Source organism: Myxocyprinus asiaticus, chromosome 35, assembly GCF_019703515.2.
Source record: "Myxocyprinus asiaticus isolate MX2 ecotype Aquarium Trade chromosome 35, UBuf_Myxa_2, whole genome shotgun sequence".
Classification (NCBI taxonomy): Eukaryota; Metazoa; Chordata; class Actinopteri; order Cypriniformes; family Catostomidae; genus Myxocyprinus; species Myxocyprinus asiaticus.
Window position 1 is genome coordinate 1,019,341 of NC_059378.1, and position 20,032 is coordinate 1,039,372.

The following is a 20,032-nucleotide window of genomic DNA, read 5'->3' on the forward strand; positions in this document are numbered from 1 at the left end:
AGATGCAATCGCAATCCTAAGAATACCAAGAAGCTTTGTGTTTTAACATATGTGGCACATGTGACCGCATTATACCAATGGACAGTGACAATAGCCGCTTTCACATATGCATCAAATTGCAGTTGTTGCAGTTATTTTATCAGTCAACAAATCAGAAGCATTTTAAGGCTAAATAACACTACACTGCTTGTGATATCTGAATAGAATCTAAAGATACTAGGTATCGCACACTTATAGACTGTAAATGGCTAAAGACAAAAGCATCACACACTAATAACTGAGGATCACTCCGGCAGTCAAGTCGATCTGGTCACAAACTCGAATAGAAACACACTCCCCCGTTCTAGGAGATGTATGACCGATGTAAACAAACATGGATGTACAGGAGTGCTGCTGTTGATGTTGCTGCTTATCTGTTCTGAGTCTTACAAGAAACAGGCCGAGTGCATCTGGGTGGAATGACGGAGACTGCGACGGGATTTGGAAGTGAGTGGCGGTAAATGTTTTCTCCATTTCAATCGCTTGTTCGCCATCTCCATTTCTTCGTGGTCCAGTGTTGTGGCCACATGTGGTGGATTTTCATTGGCTGCTCTGTTACCGTTTCTAAATCATTAACTTTGTGTGACCTCCATGTCCACATGCGTGGATGTTGCATTTTGACTTGGTTTTCCACAATGCATAATTTAAATTAAACCGACTGAATACTGTTCACAAGACTCTAGACTGTCATATAAGGGTTAAACTTCTGGTGCACCGAGTCACTTGACACAACATGGTGTCGATTTCTGTGAAGCACTTCAACGGGTGCAGAGCCAACAAAATTGCTTCTGATAAGAAACCTCAAACTTTTTTTTTATTGAAACCTGCTTGGTTGTAAAGAGGAGAGTCTCTAATTTCATTTGATATGCCTTTTGTTTGATATGCATTAATTTTTCAAACATGATGTCCACATACGTGCATTTTAAGACATTATTCCAGCAAAAATTGAAAAACAAAAAAAAACATGTTAGTTATTAAGAGAGAATGCACTCCTAAAATCTGATCAAAAGTTCAGTTTCAGGCTGCAGATGATGTTTGGATCACTCAACATGTTTGACAGACATGTGACAATGATAATCAGTACATAGATTCAGAATTTATAATGTATCATTTTATTTTAACATGGTTGACAGTGATTGGATGATGCTGGACATTACTTTGAATCTGAATTAATTATGCTAATTTCTGATGTAATGTCTGTAACATCTCAAAAACATGAATAATCAACACTCCTGGAAACATCATAAACTATTTGACTTTCTATAGCTTGGTATTATTTAAAATTTCACAACTTAGTCCTGCTGTCCACATACGTTTTTGGAAAACCATTTGCTCTACAATTGTTTTCCCCACATGTTTATTTGGTGTTACTAGTTACAAATCAAAAAGGGAATTGGAAAATGCACACAGCAGTCACGCTCGGGTCTCAGGAGGTTAATGTTCTGTAAATATTTGTTTCCCCATTATTTTCTCCATGGGCATTTAAAAAATGCTGCCACTCACAGCCAGTGAAATTAAACATTTTTAAGACTTTTACAGTTTAAGCAGATTAACTCCACCAATTAATAGCTTTAAAAACACAATGCATATTTGAAGTTAAACGTTTCTGAGTTTCATACCAGCTGCCCCAAAGGTCCAAATGTCCAGCTGAATTTTTAAAATGCTGCTGGTTCCAAGAACAACTAATTGGGAGTTTATGCCAGTTTTTCCTCATGAGATCACAGATGACACACGAGTTCCCTCAAACCTCATGCTAAAGTAAATGGCAGCCAAGGTTAATTGGCTTCTCTGGCCTCCCTCGAGGCTGATTGACGGTATCAAAATTGTTTGCTTTTAAGTGCGGAGGGTGATGGGTTTAATCAAGGCATTAAATGAAAGAGAATTAGTCACCACCAGTGATTTAGTCTCTGCTCTTGGTGTTCGACTGTCCACTGTGCATCCAATTAAAATCAATGTGAGCCACAATTGTATTTTGCAGTAATTGGTTTGTTCACACACATTCAATCAGAGAGTGGGACTGGTGCTGAAAGTGTGTTTGGGAATGCTGCCGATAATGGCACATGCACTTTTCACAAAATGAACTCCATGAATGCATGAAAAATGAAAATGGCACACAGTTGGTTAAATGTTGTCAAATCGTTTAAGTTGAGGTATTTTAAGATTTTCTTCCTGTAGAGGTCCAGGTCGTCTCTCTTGCTCTTGAGAGCAGCACATGCACACAAAAAGAGATAATGAGACACTGAATGTATCCAATCATATAAAAATACATCTGGGTGTTATTAAACCACTTGCACAGATTCTTTTGTTTCAAGGCCAAATACCCTTGCATTAAAGAGAGAGCAATTTATATATTTTCCTTCTTTTCTGCTTTGAAATTGAGGTTTACATCTTCCATCTGAAAATCCTCCAGAAAAGCACTGCTGCTGTTTTTTCAGGTTCAGACTGGAGATATCCAATCATATTCTGGGCTGGATTGAATTTGGGCTCATCGATGATTTAATCTCCAGGTTCCTTTTTCAGCCTCCCTGTTGTCCTTTTATCTGACTCAGAGAAAATGGCAGAATTAATTTAGTTATGTGAAACATTAGCCTTTGTAGAGATGCTCTTCATACACTCATTTCTCTGCAAAACCGGGCCTTATTTTCTTTACTTTTTTCCACAAGTAATCTTTGTTTTTGGCTCAGAAAGTCAAAAGTTTGGACACACCTCATTTCTATCTTAATAGTAAAGTCATCAAAACTATAACATGTGTTATTGGTTACTTTTCATTTACTCTCCAACTCATACATTGGAGAAAAAATGAAATGTTAGAAATTCATACATGGACACAATTTAAATTTGTCTATAATGCTAATTTCAAGCATTTGCCATTAACGAATAAGGTTGCCTGAGGTGGTCAAAATGAAAAGTCTTTTAAAAAATATAGTTTAAAACACACACGTCAAGTTCGTCAAAATGTAATATGAGCACATTGGTTTTACAATTAAATCAAAAACAATTGATTTAATGATCTTAATAAAATGTTATGTGGTGTAACCAGTTAAAAAGTATTAAAATACTTTCCTTGCCCCTTGAATACATGAGCATACGCAGCTTAACCCTTTAAGCTCGGATGGACCCGGCCCGCCAATATTTTATAAAATAATAATAACTACGGTCTTGACCAACACAAAATAGGTACTGTTTTAAAGCTTAAGAGCTCTACTTTCCAATGCATGTAGACATTATGACCAAAACTGAACAAGTGCTTTGAAATTTGCAGACAAATCTGAAGTGTTCCGTTTGCTAATTCAAAAAACAAAATTGCATTGTACACATTATTGAAATCAGTAAAAACATAAAACTCATCAACTGTGTCATATGTTGTTGGAAAGCTCTCAAAGAGTAGAATACAATCAGCCTATTTGTTTTACTCACAGACAAAAATATAGCGAGTAATAGCTAAGTATATGTCTTTAATAATTATGTTGGTGTTGCTTATATACCGTGTTTTTGCTTATAAACATCACAAAATATAAATGGAACATAAAATATCACATATCATTACTTAGAGGAGATTATTATCTTTCAAACGAGCCCATACACAAGGTAATCAGATGCATAGATCATTAGATAATCCACATGAAGCACAATGTTACATATGACCACCAGGAGATGGCGCCAAATACATGACACAGACTCAATGATGACTCAAATGACACAGAATGAAACTCATTCTGTGAAATCTCATTACTAAAATCATGTCTGCATGCTATACAAACCTTTAGTCATTGTTGTGTTTGCATGTGTAATTAGTTCTTATGTACAGTTATTATGTTTTATTTGTTTGGAGAGGCTTTTGGACACTATGATAAATAATTTTTGTAATGCTATAACTTGATTGCTTTTGTTGTATCAACATAACATTTTTCTCAGATAAAGTTGACATGATTGGGAACAAAAGCAGTTTTTCAGAGCCACTTCATTTACACTCGGATATATAATGTCAAATCAGAAAAATAAAAATAATAATAATAAAAAGTACAATTCTGGCTCAATTTGTTTGATTTTTATTTATTTTTTCAGCAGTTTCTTAGGCTGAGAGTCTCAGAATGTATCATAATCTGTATCATTAAAAAATGTGAACAGATATCTTTACAATGATACTAAAATGCTCCTTGTTTGTTTTGTTGAGTTATAAACCTGTAATTCTGGGTATGCCACTGAATAAGAGATCTTTAAAAACACATTCAGAGCTTAAAGGGTTAATAATTAATATCCAAAAAGTTTTCAAGGTATAAAATATTTAGATAAAACGTATCAAGTAGTTTTCTCAGGGTTACACCAAATGACCGGAACAAAATGTGCCTTTTCATATTTGTATTTTTTTGTTGAAAAAAATAAAATATATATGTATTTAATGATATGAAAAACGTATTTGTTTTTAACTTCACAAACAGGTCTAAGGGCATACTCTCTGTTATGTTTTTCTTGTCACATGACAACAAAATGGCCACCTAAATGTTAGTTACACCACATAACATAATTTGGTGGAAAAAAGTTTTTCAAATATGAATCGTATTTTAAAATAATATTCTTTCACTGCTGCTTTTTTTAAATAAATAATACATTATTATTCTGCACTAATGTCAACATTTCTTTTTCCAAGAATTTCAGCTTTTAATGAGGCATGACATTGTTGACTTATTTGAGAAAATATAAAAATCACTTTGAACTCAGAAATTGAAAACATAGATGTGTAATCAAGTTATTGTTTTGTGTGGATTGCATTTTTAATGAATTTTTGAATAATTTAATAGATCTGGACAAAACAAATAATGTTTATTCATTGATCCATAAGCTTCCATCAGAAGGTTTTAAAGATAATAAACAAAGTGTGTCCAGACTTGTGACTGGTACTGTATGTTGTGATTCAGTGTGATTGTCGTAGATAACCAGATGACCTGTAGTGAGAGGTCTTCCACAGCTTACCTGTTACAGCAGAGAGCCAAGAGAAGTTGTTTCATTATCACCATAAGGGTTCACAATCGATTTCCTAACTCGTTTCCCTGTTTATAGAGTATATCTTCATCTGAGAATCAGGACATTCAAGTATTTTTGTATGCAAGATTTTACCCAACTCTGTCCTTTATCTACATACGTATAAATATATGCTATGTTCAGAATGGAATACAAGCATTCTGTGCAGTAAATACTGTGCCTAATATAACAAATAAAAAATAGAATGCATTATGCAACATTTCACATTTCAAATAGAATGCTGCATTGTTGTCACATGACCTCGTAACACTGCATGTTTAATTCAACGAGTGACATCCAGTTATCAAGAAATATATACAGTTGTTTTGCATTTTTCATCCAAGTTTGCATTCACTTTTGGCAATCTAGTCAAATAAGGAGCCTGATCCATGCATAAAGATTCCTGTACACAAGCTCTCGAATCGATTCTATTTGCTTCCGATTGATTTGGTTTATTTCAGTTATAGGGCTCTATTTTTGTTAGTGCTGTGTTGTATCTGTATTGTATGTAAATTAAGTGGCGCAAAGTCCAGTTTGCTATTTTTCCTGAGAAATAGGTCATTGTGCTTAGATGTTTCAAAAGTCTAAACTCAGTTCCTGCATTTGAGGTTTGGAGACTCCACCATCAGGTAAAGATAAAAATTTAACAATACAGTGAAACATCAAATTATGTCTGTTGTAGCCATTTTATGAAACTAATATTTATGAGATTTGTGTTAAACTATCTTAAGGTCATGATTTATTTTTTCAGTTGTTATTGTTATTATTATTATGTTTATATATACAATTGTATTTATGATCTAAATTATATTGGATAATTTTTTTTTAGTGATTTTTAAGTCTCTGCAAAAGGTGCCGGTGGAAGAAGTTGGAGAGAGTAAAATGTTTGGATTTGGTATGATTTTTTTTGACCACTTCATTATTTTGATTATATTTTCATTTCGTTTGAAGTGTCATTTGAATTTAGAAATATTTTTGATTTAATTTGTTCGTGTTTCGATAAAGGAATTTAATTTTTAAAAATCTAAATTGACACAGTGATGCAATCACTATTAATACTACCCATGATTTGTGTGTCAGTAGATGAAAATTATTCATAATACTTACGTTCTCTAATTTTACGGAGAGTACAAATCCTGACGAGAATCACATTTTCCATGCGTATAAAAGGAGCATAGAAAAATGCCTGACAATCAACAAGGATACAGTTAATGCATAAGAGGTAAATCCATATTTCTATTCTCATTATTCATTGTATACAGTCCATTTACACTATCAACTTCATATGAATGTACTGGGTTTGTTTATATAACTTGTGCTTGACAGGGAATGGAATATATAATAGGACGCAGATGGTGCAATAACCAGAGAAGAACCTCAGAATTAAATTGCACCTTACCCAGCCCATTAGTGCTATGTGCATGTAATTTCACCTAGACTTGATGCATGATTGGACGAGAGATGTTCCATGAGTACTGATGTTCTCACACCATCAGCACTCGCACGCTTCACTGTGTGTAACACTCCGCTTGTGTTCCTGCCGTTCTAAACTAAAGAGTAATAGTAGTGCATGTGTGTTGAGCTACTGTATGTGTCTTTTTATATGTATTTTTTTTTTTTTTTACATTACATATGTTAGCCAGCAGGTGGTGGCATAAGATAATTTTTGTGTGTAATATGAGCCAGTTGATGAAGTGAATCCGCATCAGTCAGTGTTTACATACAACAGCGCTCCGTGATCGCTCGTATTACTACTACACTACTAAAGCTAGGAAATAGCTTTAAACGGATTTAAACAAACAACTTCAGCATTAATTACACAAACTCAAGGCGCTTCCCTCTTACTGGAGTTTCCACATTGGAGAGGACATGCTGTTTAAAATGGCGGAGAAGATTTGGTTTCTATAGTGAAAGACGTTTGTGCACCGGCTAACGCGAAATAGAGAGGAATACCCCCGCTTGGACGGCTATTTTTCCACTGAGAAAGCTGATCTTCAGAAAGCTGACAGGATCTTTGCTTGGGTGTGGGAACAGGTGACCACACACGCTCCCCCTCTCTCTCACGTGTGTGTGTGTGTGTGTGTGTGTGTGTGTGTATGTATGTGTATATATATATCGTGGAGGGAACAAAACGAATGTATTCAAGCACAATGTATTTTCCCGGATAACGAAATTCCCGACCGGTAGAGAGTGCACAGATGAAGTAGGTTCTTTGCCAGAGAGATGTTGACAACTGTTGTAAAGTCATCTTTCAAAAAGTTGAACAACACACATTTTAATTGCACTTATTTTTTTTCAAGTTTCATTTGAATTTTTAGTTAAAATAAATAAAAAATAAAGTTCAAAGTTTGAAATCAAGATGTCTTGCTTTGTGCAGGCTTAACGCTAATCCTGCTTAACAAAAATTACCCCATAATACCACCTAGCATCCAACCAGCGCTAATACCAGTGTTCGTCGGTTTCCTGTGGAGTTTTTGTTTTTCTGCTGACCAACCGACCAATCAAAACTTGGTCGACCAAGACTCTTCTCAACGACTAACGTTTGGTCGACTATCAGGGGGCACCCCTACTTAAAGCATAGCGTCACACTTAGCACCAGCACTTTTAAAATACGGCCCATAATGTTCATTTTACTTGCAACTAAAGTCATTTGATGTTTTGATATCATTTAGATACAAATTATAAGATATAGCGTAAATATAAACAACAGATCATGAAGATACAAATGAAGAAAACGGTGCATTAAGTTTTCAACAGCAGTATCAAGTATTCAAGTAAACATTCAGAAATTGGAATAAAGGAATGAAATGTAACAAACTAAAATGACTGGTCTTCACTGTATGTTTAGAATGCATTCAGTGGCGGTTCTATTGCATAAGTCCATTGGATATTTGGATAGAAATACAAAAAAAAAAAAAAAAAATGTGTCCCTCCGTTTACATAAATTTTAGACTTGACTGACTGTTTATATTATAGAGCGCAACAGTGCCGTCCACTTATTCAGCTGTCTGGGTTCCGGAAGTGTTTTACCCATTCATTTCTTCCATAGAATTTTTATAAAATCCTTCATAAAAGTGTTGTGAGTCATGAACTGAACCAACCAGCTCTGAGGAGAATCACAACATCAGGAACTTAGATGCAAAAAAGTATTTGAAAATCGAAAGTGTTCATGTTACTGTGCATTTACATATGTAGTTATAGATAAATAGTATTTAACTACATGTATTTGCTGTGCAATTATTTTGTAGAGCTGCTTGTACTTACGTATTGTTTTTTGTTATTATTATAGTAATTAATAATAATAGCATGTAATATGTGTAACATGGACACTGTAAAATAATTGTGAATGATATAATTGAATAAAAAAAAAACAATGGGAATATATAAAACAATTAATTTCAGGATGTAGTTTGAAGGTGAAGGGAGGCCCACTCGATTACGTCATTCGCAGTGCGTCATGGGAGTGCGCGGTCGCTCAGAGGCACGTTTCATGGGTTTCGTTGGCCGCAATTCTCTGATTGGTCGATCTTTCTCTGCTGTACCATGGGTAATGTAGTTGTTCACTATACAGTTTGTCATCAAACACTACTTTTAAACAATGAAGTTGAGATAACGCAGATGGATGGATTCAACAGAAGCATATACCATTGATGAACAACCTCGTAGCTCACTGTAGGTCTGTCTTTAAAGGTTTATAAGTTATCATTGAAAATCAATTCGTCTATGGGATACATTAATGGGATTTTTACTTCCGGAACTAGACTGCTGCACGCTCTTGCCTCAACAAGATGGCGTTTTTACAGAATTCAAACTGCATTTTTTTACATGGACATTATAAGCATGATTACAGAGAGAAACCGCCTGTCAGTCAAACAGTGCACAGGTAATAAAATAATGATCTTTAAGATTCGCATTCTGTGTACAGTAGTTTCTCTACTTTTGGCCTTTTAACAAGATAAACCAGTAGTTGTCTTGCGATCAACATAATGAGCACCCAAGATCAATGTTTTTTTTTTTTTTTAACCAGCCTATATATAGTATCCATACTATATACTGCTCAAACAGTAGAAGTAGTATGCTGTTGAGAACATAGCCTTAAGGCCCCTTTGCATGTTCCGGATCAGCTCACGCCTGGTCGACTGCGTTGCCTTTGTGAGTATACGCTTCTGGCCGCAAGCGAATACAAACACGTTTGACGCATGCCCTCTGCAACTTCTTTGTGATACTCTTTTAGTAGAGTTAATGGCCGGCACGTGTGCCGACGCTGCACACAGACGATGACCGCGCCCGCGAGACAAGAAAATCTGACTGGATTTACGCTCGCACATACTGTACGCGGCACGATCAGCAACGCGAATGCGCAAAGTATACTTTGGCCTTTACACACGTTCATTACTGCATATATATACCAAACCAGTTCAAAAGGTCATATGCACCCATAAGCTCTTAGAAAGCGCCATTTATTAAATATAATTATGAAATGTATATACAACACTCATTTACAGTAATTATATAGAAAAAAACGGCCATAGAATTAATTCTTGATAGAAAGCTAGTTTTTTTTTTGTTGTTGTTAGATATTATGCACTTCAATGAGGAGGACATTTGTTCCAGGAGCACACGGAGGACGCTCAGTTGCATGACCGGCTCGATCACGGTGGGATAGATAATTAAATTGCCTGCATCTGTCTGGCCCGTGTGAACTGGGATACACACAAATGACTCATCCCATCCCACAGCCACTGCTGATGTACACTTGTAGTCATTTGGTGGCTAATCCCAGCCTGCTGTGGCTCCTTGCACCAGTCGATAGTTTCAACATCAACTGCAGGGCTTGTCAGAGGCGGACGTCTTTAATATTTTGTCTTTGGACACGTTGAATGATGATCGATCCTTTAAAAACATCTGGGAAGGTCCACCTCCCTGCCATAAAACGCTCTGCACTGGGCTTTGGAGTCCATTAACTGATGCCCACTCTCTATACGGGCACGCTGGGTAATGATCATTCAGAGAGATGCGTCAACATTCCTGCTGTGCTGTTTACTTGGAAAGTGTGTGTTGTGCATGTTTAACCTATTATTATGCCTTTAAATAACAATATACAGCTCTGCCATCATCCAAGGGACATTCACACCATTTTCACACAAGCCTTACTCTCTTCATAGAAAACAACAAACATTAATGTCGTACCCCAGCCCATGAAAGCTAGCCACTGTCGGGTCACCCCAACAGGCCTTGTGATTGGCTGCTCAGCCTGCGGTGAAGACAGATACAGTGTGAAACAGGCTCTGTTGTTGTTAGCATGTACACCAGAAACAGGCCGTTCAAATAAAGGTCAAGCACAACACGAAGAGGTCATATATAGTATTCTTTGCTGTCGTGGTGTGGTTTGTGTGGATCCAGTTCGGGCCGGTATGGTGGATGCTCTGTGCTGGGACGGTGCGTCTTTCTGGTGATTCCGGTGGGCGCTGGGGTCCGTCGATGTCGGTACAGGAAGCGAATAATCACGGCCAATGCACAGAGTGTGATGAACACCACTGCAGCCACTACTCCTGTTTATTAGATGAATTAGGATGGGCAATGTTAACATTTTTAGGGTTAAAATGTAGATAGAGGAACACATAATGAATGTAAAGTATATTATCTGATGTTACTACTTAGAATGAAATGGCGTTGTTTTGAACGTCATAAATGTAGCTTACAATATGAATGGAGAATGCATTCTTTATCTTTTTCAAATGCATTGCTGCAGAGGTAGAAATGAGAAGAGCACAAAATAGATGCACTAAACTTAAGATATAACACTTAAAGGAATATTCTGAGTTCAATACAACTTAAGATTTCCAGTTTCGGTGGCATACCCAAAATGAAAGGCTTATAACTCGAAAAAAAGGGTCACGTGTTTGGTATCATTGTAAAGAAAACTTTTAATAATTATTTAAATTTTTTAAATGATATAGACTGATACATTCTGAGACTGAAAAATCACACAAAAATTTTAGCCAAAAATTAACTCTTTTGTTTTTCTTATTTGACATTATATATCTCTGAGTATAAATAAAGTGGCTCAGAAAAACTGCTTTTGTTTTGTTCCCAATCATGTCAACTGTGTCTGAGAAAAGTTTTAATATGACAAAGCAATCAAAAGATATAGCATTACAAAAATAATTTATCATAGTGTCCAAAAATGTGCCCAAACAAATAAAACATAATAATTGTACATAAGAACTAATTGCACATGCAAACACAACAATGACTAAAGGTTTGCATAGCATGCAGACATGATTTTAGTAATGAGATTTCACAGAATGAGTTTCATTCTGTGTCATTTGAGTCATCATTGAGTCTGTATCATGCTTCACGTGGATTATCTAATGATCTATGCATCCGATTACCTTGTGTGTGGGCATACCTCATTTGAAAGATAATAACCTCCTCTAAGTAATGGTATGTTATATTTTATGTTCTGTTTGTTTTCCGTGAAGTTAAAGCAAAAACGTGGCATATAAGCAACACCAACATAATTGTCAAAGGCATATACTTAGCTATTACTCACTATATTTTTGTCTGTGAGTAAAACAAATAGGCTGGTTGTATTCTACTCTTTGAGAACTTTCCAACAACATATGACACATGGCTATTTGATCAGTTTAATATTTTTTTTAATGACTGCAATATGTACAGTGCCATTTTTTTAAATAAATTATCAAAACAGAACACTTCTGATTTGTCTGCAGATTTCAAAGCACTTGTTCAGTTTTAGTCATAATGTCTACAAGTATTAGACAGCAGAGCTTCTAAGCTTTCACATGACACCTATTTTGTGTTGATCAAGACTGAAGTTATTCATATTTTGACGATTGTTTTTTTTTTTTCTTTTCTCGTGGGCCCATCCAAGCTTAAAAGCACCAGTCGAGGTTACAGTGAGACACTTACAATGGAAGTCAATTTTTGGAAGGTTTAAAGGCAGAAATGTGAAGTTTATAATTTTATAAAAGCACTTACATTAATTCTTCTTTTAAACCTTGTGTATTATTAGAGCTGTAAAGTTGTTTAAATCATCGTTTTTACGGTTGTTTTAGGTTTGTCCACATCGTCATGACAACAAAGTTGTAAAATTGAATATAACTTTTTGCAGAAAAGTTTAGTAAGTGATTTTATCACAGTAAAATCAGGTTAACACACATTATGTCATGTGTCTATCCTACAGTGAGTATTTCAACATGCAAAAATGGGTCCCATTGACTTCCATTGTAAGTGTCTCACTGGAACATCGAGTTTGGCTTGTTTTTTTTTTTTTAAGAAAAGGAGGGACGAGTTGAAATAAATTTGTGGTAATCAACATTATGCCACAAATGCTGTCGATTGAGCTGAACTTGTATTGAACCTGGAATATTCCTTTAAGATATGAGGCTGTAAAGCTTCATAGCCAAGGACAATCTATTACTTGTCACAGCTGGCTATTATTCTTAAAAGTGTTTCCCAGAGCACAATATGATTAGGACCTATACCTCCTATTAATGCCACATCAGTTTGATCCTCCTTTGTCACTGGGTCTTTGCCGCTGTCTGATTTTGCCGAGTCATCTGTTGAGAGAGAGAGAGAGAGAGAGAGAGAGAATTAAGAGACACTGGCTATATAGCAAACATATTTGTATTGCTACTGTATATAGCAACGGTCTCAAACCATCGGAGATAGATTCACACAGCCCCTCAGGTACTAATAGTTTATCCTTAAATGTCACACAAATCAATTCTCACTTTCTGCATTTTGGTTTGTCCTTGAATGTTACACTGTATCATTTCTCTTACAATGGTTCTTTAAAGAACCATTGTATATCTTTTCATATGGCCTAATGCTGCGTTCACATTGTGTCAGCATTACTAATAAGTATAAAATGACAACTCAGAGATTCTACTGGGAACTGTTCACATCCTCTGATGGGGGAAATGAATTGTTTCTATGGCAACACTCATAATGCTGTGATGATGACAGCAAAATATTTAATCACTACATTAATTCATTCATCTTTCCATGTTCTTGCCTGACCAACTGATCTCAGTTCAGCAGACTCCAGGCTGTCACTAAGGGGTAAACTATCCAGGCATCGAGTCATGTGACCAAACTACATCGTGCAGATCACAGTGGAGTTTGTCTTTGGGAGAAACGCCAACAAAACTACATCTGGTATGGAGTTAGGATGAAAATAAGGTGCATTTCTAACTGTTCTGAGACCAGTGCAGACAGACTGCACACTGGAGGTTAAGTCATTCACTAAATAGGGAGCAAGGGAGCATCCTATAGGTCTCTATGCAGTTAAGTGCATTCACTCCTAAAATCTGATCAAAAGTTCAGTTTCAGGCTGCAGATGATGTTTGGATCACTCAACATGTTTGACAGACATGTGACAATGATAATCAGTACATAGATTCAGAATTTATAATGTATCATTTTATTTTAACATGGTTGACAGTGATTGGATGATGCTGGACATTACTTTGAATCTGAATTAATTATGCTAATTTCTGATGTAATGTCTGTAACGTCTCAAAAACATGAATAATCAACACTCCTGGAAACATTATAAACTATTTGATAAAATAATCTGACTTGGGGGTCTGGGTAGCTCAGTGTGTGATGGCGCTGACTATCACACCTGGAGTCACAAGTTCGAATCCAGGGCGTGCTGAGTGACTCCAGTCATAGCAACCAAACTGGCCCGGTTGTCGTGATTAGTGGTTCTCGCTCTCAATGGGGCGTGTTGTAAGTTGTGTGTGGATCGTGGAGAGTAGCATGAGCCTCCACATGCTGTGAGTCTCCGCGGTGTCATGCACAGTGAGTCATGTGATAAGATGCGCGGATTGACGGTCTCAGATGCGGAGGCAACTGAGACTTGTCCTCTGCCACCCAGACTGAGGGGAGTAACCACGCCACCACGAGGACCTACTAAGTAGCGGGAATTGGCCATTCCAAATTGGGAGAAAAGTGGATTAAAAAAAAAAATAATAATAATAATAATAATCATACTTTCTCTAGCTTGGTATTATTTAACATTTCACAACTTAGTCTCGCTGTCCACATATGTGGACATCAATTCTTGGGAAAATTATTTGGTTTAAAAATAAATAAATGCACACGTCAGTCACGCTCTGGTCTCAGGAGGTCTATAATATAATATCATATAATATAAAATATATTCAAGTTTTTTGGGTTCCAAAAACAAGGTTTTTTGTCAGCTTTAGCCTTGGTCGATTTGACATTTTACAGAGACATATTTTAAGTATTGGAAATGTTTTGATTTTTAAAATATTATTTTTCATGTCATTCTACCCCTGTGCATAATTATACATCATAATCATAATTATTTGCATGAAAATTAATCGTCAGCCATATTTCATCATCGTGACAGCCCTAGTTACGCACATCTGCGGCAAAAGTTGTACCGAAACACTTTGCCGTATAATCAACAAAAGCTGTCTAGACTGGAAGTAACTGTTCAGCTGGCCCCCAATAGAGCAAAAATAAACTAAATCTAATGTAAATAAAGAAGCACGTAGATTCTTTTTAGAAGTCCAAAGTAATTGGCTGAAAATATTGTCATGATCCAGTTCTTGAGTTTAATTGGAGTGTGTTTACCTGACAGTGTGTGTGTATCGGTTAGAGTGTTGGAGCTTGATATCGTCCCACAACCTGACGCTTCGAGCCGGCCGATGACGGTAACTAACGGGCTTTGGCTGTTTTGTAGGGCTGCCTTCAAAGGGGTGGCCTGATTGAATTGCACAGAGGACAAACAGCCAATAAACCCTCTTAATCCAGCATGGACCAGTTCCTTATCAGCGATGTCACCACCTGAAATGAATTCAACATACAACTGGTCAAATCACTGCTCTGGCTTTGCTCTTTTACAGCAGATTAACAAACTCTCTCTAATCTGCTTTAAAGCTTCATTATTATACTACATGGGCACCACTTTTAATGTCTAAAAAGCATGTTTAAAGCAGAATAAATCAGTGCATTCAGTGCTTGGCCATTTCATTTTGTGTTTATAATGGCTAATGACATGTCTATAAAAGGTGTTGTCACTGTAAGTGCTTTATTGGTAATTTATCTTGAATGTTCTCTCATCTTTGTCAAAGTGCTGGGGTCATTACACCTACAAACCCTTCTCATTTATCATGTAAAATGGAAAGGTTTCCAAGGCAACACTGAGAAACTCCTGTCACAATGCTGTCAAAAACAGCTGCATATTGTACACCCCTCGTCAGCTCTGCCCATTCAACCACCCACCTTGTCTTAATCTGCCTAGATTCAAACACCTGACGCCACATTAGTGAAGTAGAAGAGTGTAGAACAGCACACAAAGAACATGAGGAACTCTTCTGAAACTCACCCTGAACTCTTCCCAGAATCAGTGTCCTGACAGGTCCGAGAGCAGAGCCAGGAGACAGACTGTACTGCTGACTTATTGTGTTGTCAATCTGGAGAGGCATATAATGACAGATCATTTGGATAAGATTTATACCAGTCACAGTGTTTCCCTTAGGATTTTTTTCTGCAGCGGTGCTGTTGTGCGTGCGTCCACAAGTCCACAACGCCGGATCCATACCGACACGTATTGGTCGAGGAATAGCTTAAAACAATTCAATTTCAGCCTGGGCCACATCAGGGTTTATTTGTGAAAATGTGGCACCAGCTTTGGTAGCACCCATGTAAGTGGCACCCACATTTGAGAGTACAGCATTGATTTTGAGGTTGGGATGCAGATGAAAATTATGATATTAACAACAAAATAAACACCTCATTTTTATATGGCTACATTGAAATATTCTGACAGTGTGACTAAGTTGGGTCTTCTTTACAGATTTACTGATTAAAAAAACAGTCATCTCTTTGGATTTCTGATGGCAAACAAAACAACTTACATTTCCCTACAATCAGAGAGCATTACAAGAGAACAGATTTGACACAGAAGGAAAACTGATAGCTTGGTCCATAATAGTTATTAAAAAGTCCTTCCATAAAATCCGTATTTTTTACAGTGATATTTGTTATAAGTCCATGGTAATTATAGGTATTCGTTCAGCGGAATGCTAATGCTACCAGTTAGAAGAGGCTTTTGCTTGATTGCGGTTTTACGTAGCTGGCTAAATTTGTTTTTCATCCTTTTAGACCAGTATTTCTCAATCTTGTATGCCGTAAGTACCCACAAACCACCACCAATGAGGCTCAAGTTCACCTTTATTGACACAAAAACCAAAGACGTGTAGCAAAGGCCAAATATCATTAATCTGAATTTGCCAGTTATGACATTTATTTATCAACGCAAACAAAACCGTGCCAAATGAGCCGTGAAATGCATAATTAGAACAGACTGGTGTAGTTAATTATACAGGGGACATCCTAACTTGGTACATTTGGAAAATATAAATTGTTCACATTTTATTTGATCATTTGTTTTCCATCATTTTGATAGACAGTGTATTTATATACTGTTAGGCCTACATGTTTATTTTTCACATGCATAATTTGTACTATTTACAAGTATTTACACTGATGTGTAGAACAAGTGCCAAAACGATACTCTTTCAGAAAACCGGCAGTTCAGTGTTTTGTTTTGGTTGAGCGCATATTTATGAGAGAGTCACACAGTTTCTGTATTAACTGCTGAGAACAGAAAGAATATAAAAAGAGACATTATTCAAGGACTAATGGATTATGTGAATTTTGTCTTTGGAAACACATTACAGGAACGAGTCAAACCAAACTTTCACTCTCGACACAGTGAAAAAAATCTCACTGTTTAACTTTGCATAAAAACACAAGTTCTCAAAACCCCAAGGTAGATGTTGAAGGCGTTCAAATGAAGATTGCAGTTAATTGGAAAAATCTTTCTATAGCCTTGAACCTTTTATTTTAAGTCATTTTGTTTTATAGGTTAAAGCAAAATCCTTTTTTTTTTTTTCTTTCCTTTTGTGCACCCCTTCACTGCTTTAGACTGCAATGATAATCTCCCAGAAATGAATCATTTCTGAAAGTGTTGTAAATGCAATGTCCCTGATCATTCGGTACCTAAAAGTCTTTCATTCCCATTCTTGTAGTAGAATTTTCATAATAGCATCTTACAGATATGAAGAGAGATCTAAAACATTCATATTGGGCGTCATTCATGAAACCTGAGAAGAACACATTTTTGTGTAAATCGATCGTAAAACTGTACTGACATATTCTCGGATTCATTAAAGTTTCGTATTTTCTAAACGTTAGTTGGTACAAACAAAATTCACACCTGCTCCCGAACACGTGTAAATTTTGTGTAAGACATCTGACCGTGTTGTGTTCTTTCAGGCAAACTGTCATGACTACATTTTGATAGAAGTGAAATGAAATAAGTAATGAAAAAAAATAAATAAATAATAATTAAATGGTGTTAAATTGACCTTAAAAAAAAAAAAAAAAAAATTACAAATTGCTAAAAAATTTTTTTATTTTATTTATATATATATATATAAAAATAAAATAATTTTTTTTTTTAGCAATTTGTAATTCTTTTTTTATATATATATATATATATATTTTTTTTTTTTTCTGCTTATTTTATCAGCAGAATTGCTTGACATGGGGTGAAACGTTCAAGGAAAGACTCGTTTGATTTTCTCTAAAAAATGAATGCCCTCTAACGTGACTGGTTGGACAGTTTTTTTTTATTTTTTATTTAATATGAGCTCTATAATTTAGGTTTTTATAATTAAGTATAAGCATCAGTAAATCGCGTTCAGTTGATAACGTATGGTCAATGCTAATGCTGTTAAACCTATAAATAAACATCGCGGGCAGATGCGTACACAATACAACAGGGGAAAAAAATTGTAAATATTGTCGTATAGCTTGCAAATCATTCTTCAGGCATTTTATTAATTTCTCCAGATGCAAGTATATCAACGTTACCATCATGATTTACCCGAGAAGTTTCACAGATGATGCTGGCGATGCGCTCAACTGAACCAGAGAAGATTAATGATGGTGAACATCCACCGTTTGGCGTGAACTGAACATGTTTTACACTCATGTCAAACCATTTTTACTGACTTCTTGAACTGTTTGATTCAAAAAGGAGCATCATATGATGCAAAACCATGTGATGACTTTAAGTCCTCACTTTCTTTAAGACGCTATTGTTCTTGCTAAATCAAAATGTTATGATGTGATCGATTTCATTATTGTTCCGCATAGATGTTAACAGCAGTTACTAGCGAGTCTGGTGACTTCCTTCTATGGCGTTTTCATGGCCGTGGATTATGATAAATGTGATTGAACGTGCACACGCCCCCTATTTACGAATGTTTGGAATTCACTAACACACGTTTTACTAACAAATCTGAGGATTATGAAGCGCTTGTGAATCCAGCGGAAAGTTTTCGGGAAGGTCTATTTTCGCTCAAATGACTCAGAAATGACTCATATTTACATGTTTCATGAATGAGGCCCAATTTGTGTGAGGCCTCATAAAGACCCCTGTAGAAATCAGACACCTATGCGTGTTACTATGGAGACAGAGGCCCAAAGACTCACCTGGACTAGAAGTTCCTGTCCCTTTCGACTGATTTTGACCCAGTGAAAGCGCCCGTCTGCTAGACTGGCTGATATCGGGCTGAACACTTCCGTTGATTTTTCCTGGTTCAACAAGTATCGTATCTGCAAGCTGCCTAGGAAATCAGAGTAAAGCTTTTAACTTAAAGTCAAAGTATATTTGTTTGTTGTAATAAAAACAGACATGATAAATTTATACGATGACAAGAATGAATAATATCAACCAGGATAAGGAGGTTTTTACACTGAAACACCAAAAATGAAAATTCTGTCATTTACTCACCTTCATGTTGTTCCAAACCTGTATGACAGACTTTCTTCTATGGAACACAAAATGAGATATTAGGCAGACTTTTGGGACTGATGCAATGAGTGAATGGTGACTGAGGCTGTCATTCTGACTATCATCTCATTTAGTGTTCCACAGAAGAAAGTCATATGGGATTGGAACAACATGAGGGTGTGAATAATTGCAGAATTTTCATTTCTGGGTGAACTATCCCGTCAAGATGCAATACGAAGATGCCAAAATAGCCAATAAAAGAACAGACTGTGCTTTCTATGCGAATTAGTGTATCTCTTCACTGCAATTACCAATTTGTGCATTTTTAACACTTTTACCAGTCATTTGGGATAACCGAGCTGAGCATGCCCAAGCTAACGACGATGACTTTGCATTATCATGTGTCCCTCTCTAGCTTTTACTTGCTTCCATTTATTCTCATTTCAGTCTTTACTTAATCATGCATTTCCCTCTTTTCTCTCTTCCCAATTTCCTGCTGTTCTCATCAGTGCTTCTCTCCATTTCCCCCTCGTTTTATCCCTCTATGTCAAAAAGCGATATGCATTGCTGTCTGCTGTGCGGGAAAAATGATAGTCTGTCGTGTGCTCTCGAGGAGATGGAGTCAAATTCTTTTAACCAGAGATGTGTGAGAGTAAATGGTGACGAGAGACAATATCAAGAGCTTTTGGCTGAGATGGCATGTGCTCTTGAGTTGATGCGTGTGTGTGTGTGTGAGACAGACAGCGAGAGTGTGTCTGTACATGATTTGTTTTAGTTGATGTGAATTTCAAGCATATTGAGGTGTCATGTTGTAAGAGTCAGTGCCAGCGAGAAAATTGCAGGGTGTAAGATTAAAAACTTGGCCAATCTGTTCTGGGCTTCTTTTAAAACTAAAGTTGTTCTGCTGTTTAACTTCTAGATACTTGAAAAACATATGAAAGCATTTTGCTCAATTGAGGGCAGATATTTGTATGTGTATTAAAGAAATAGATCACCCAAAATTTAAAAACCTCATGTTTTTACAAACCTGTGTGACTCACTTTCTTCTGTGGAACACAAATGAAAATATTTTTGAAGAATGTTCAAGCTGCTGGTTATGGAAGT

The 20,032-nt window shown here is 36.3% G+C and overlaps 2 protein-coding genes across 3 annotated transcripts in view; one reads left to right on the forward strand and one right to left on the reverse strand.

Moving 5' to 3' along the window:
- LOC127425923 (uncharacterized) overlaps positions 1–20,032 on the forward strand; it is a 393,067-nt gene that overhangs the window by 110,968 nt on the left and 262,067 nt on the right. The gene's annotated exons all lie outside the window — the stretch shown is intronic.
- Positions 9,503–20,032, reverse strand: part of cntnap5l (contactin associated protein family member 5 like) — a 115,059-nt gene continuing 104,529 nt past the window's right edge. For both annotated transcript variants that reach the window (XM_051672184.1, XM_051672183.1), the window contains exons 20-24: positions 18,628–18,761; positions 15,449–15,536; positions 14,695–14,907; positions 12,570–12,644; positions 9,503–10,610 (exon numbers count right to left, since the gene is read on the reverse strand). In XM_051672184.1, coding sequence (XP_051528144.1) covers positions 10,414–10,610; positions 12,570–12,644; positions 14,695–14,907; positions 15,449–15,536; positions 18,628–18,761 — 707 coding nt within the window. In that variant the 3' untranslated portion in view covers positions 9,503–10,413. The remainder of the gene's footprint in view (positions 10,611–12,569; positions 12,645–14,694; positions 14,908–15,448; positions 15,537–18,627; positions 18,762–20,032) is intronic.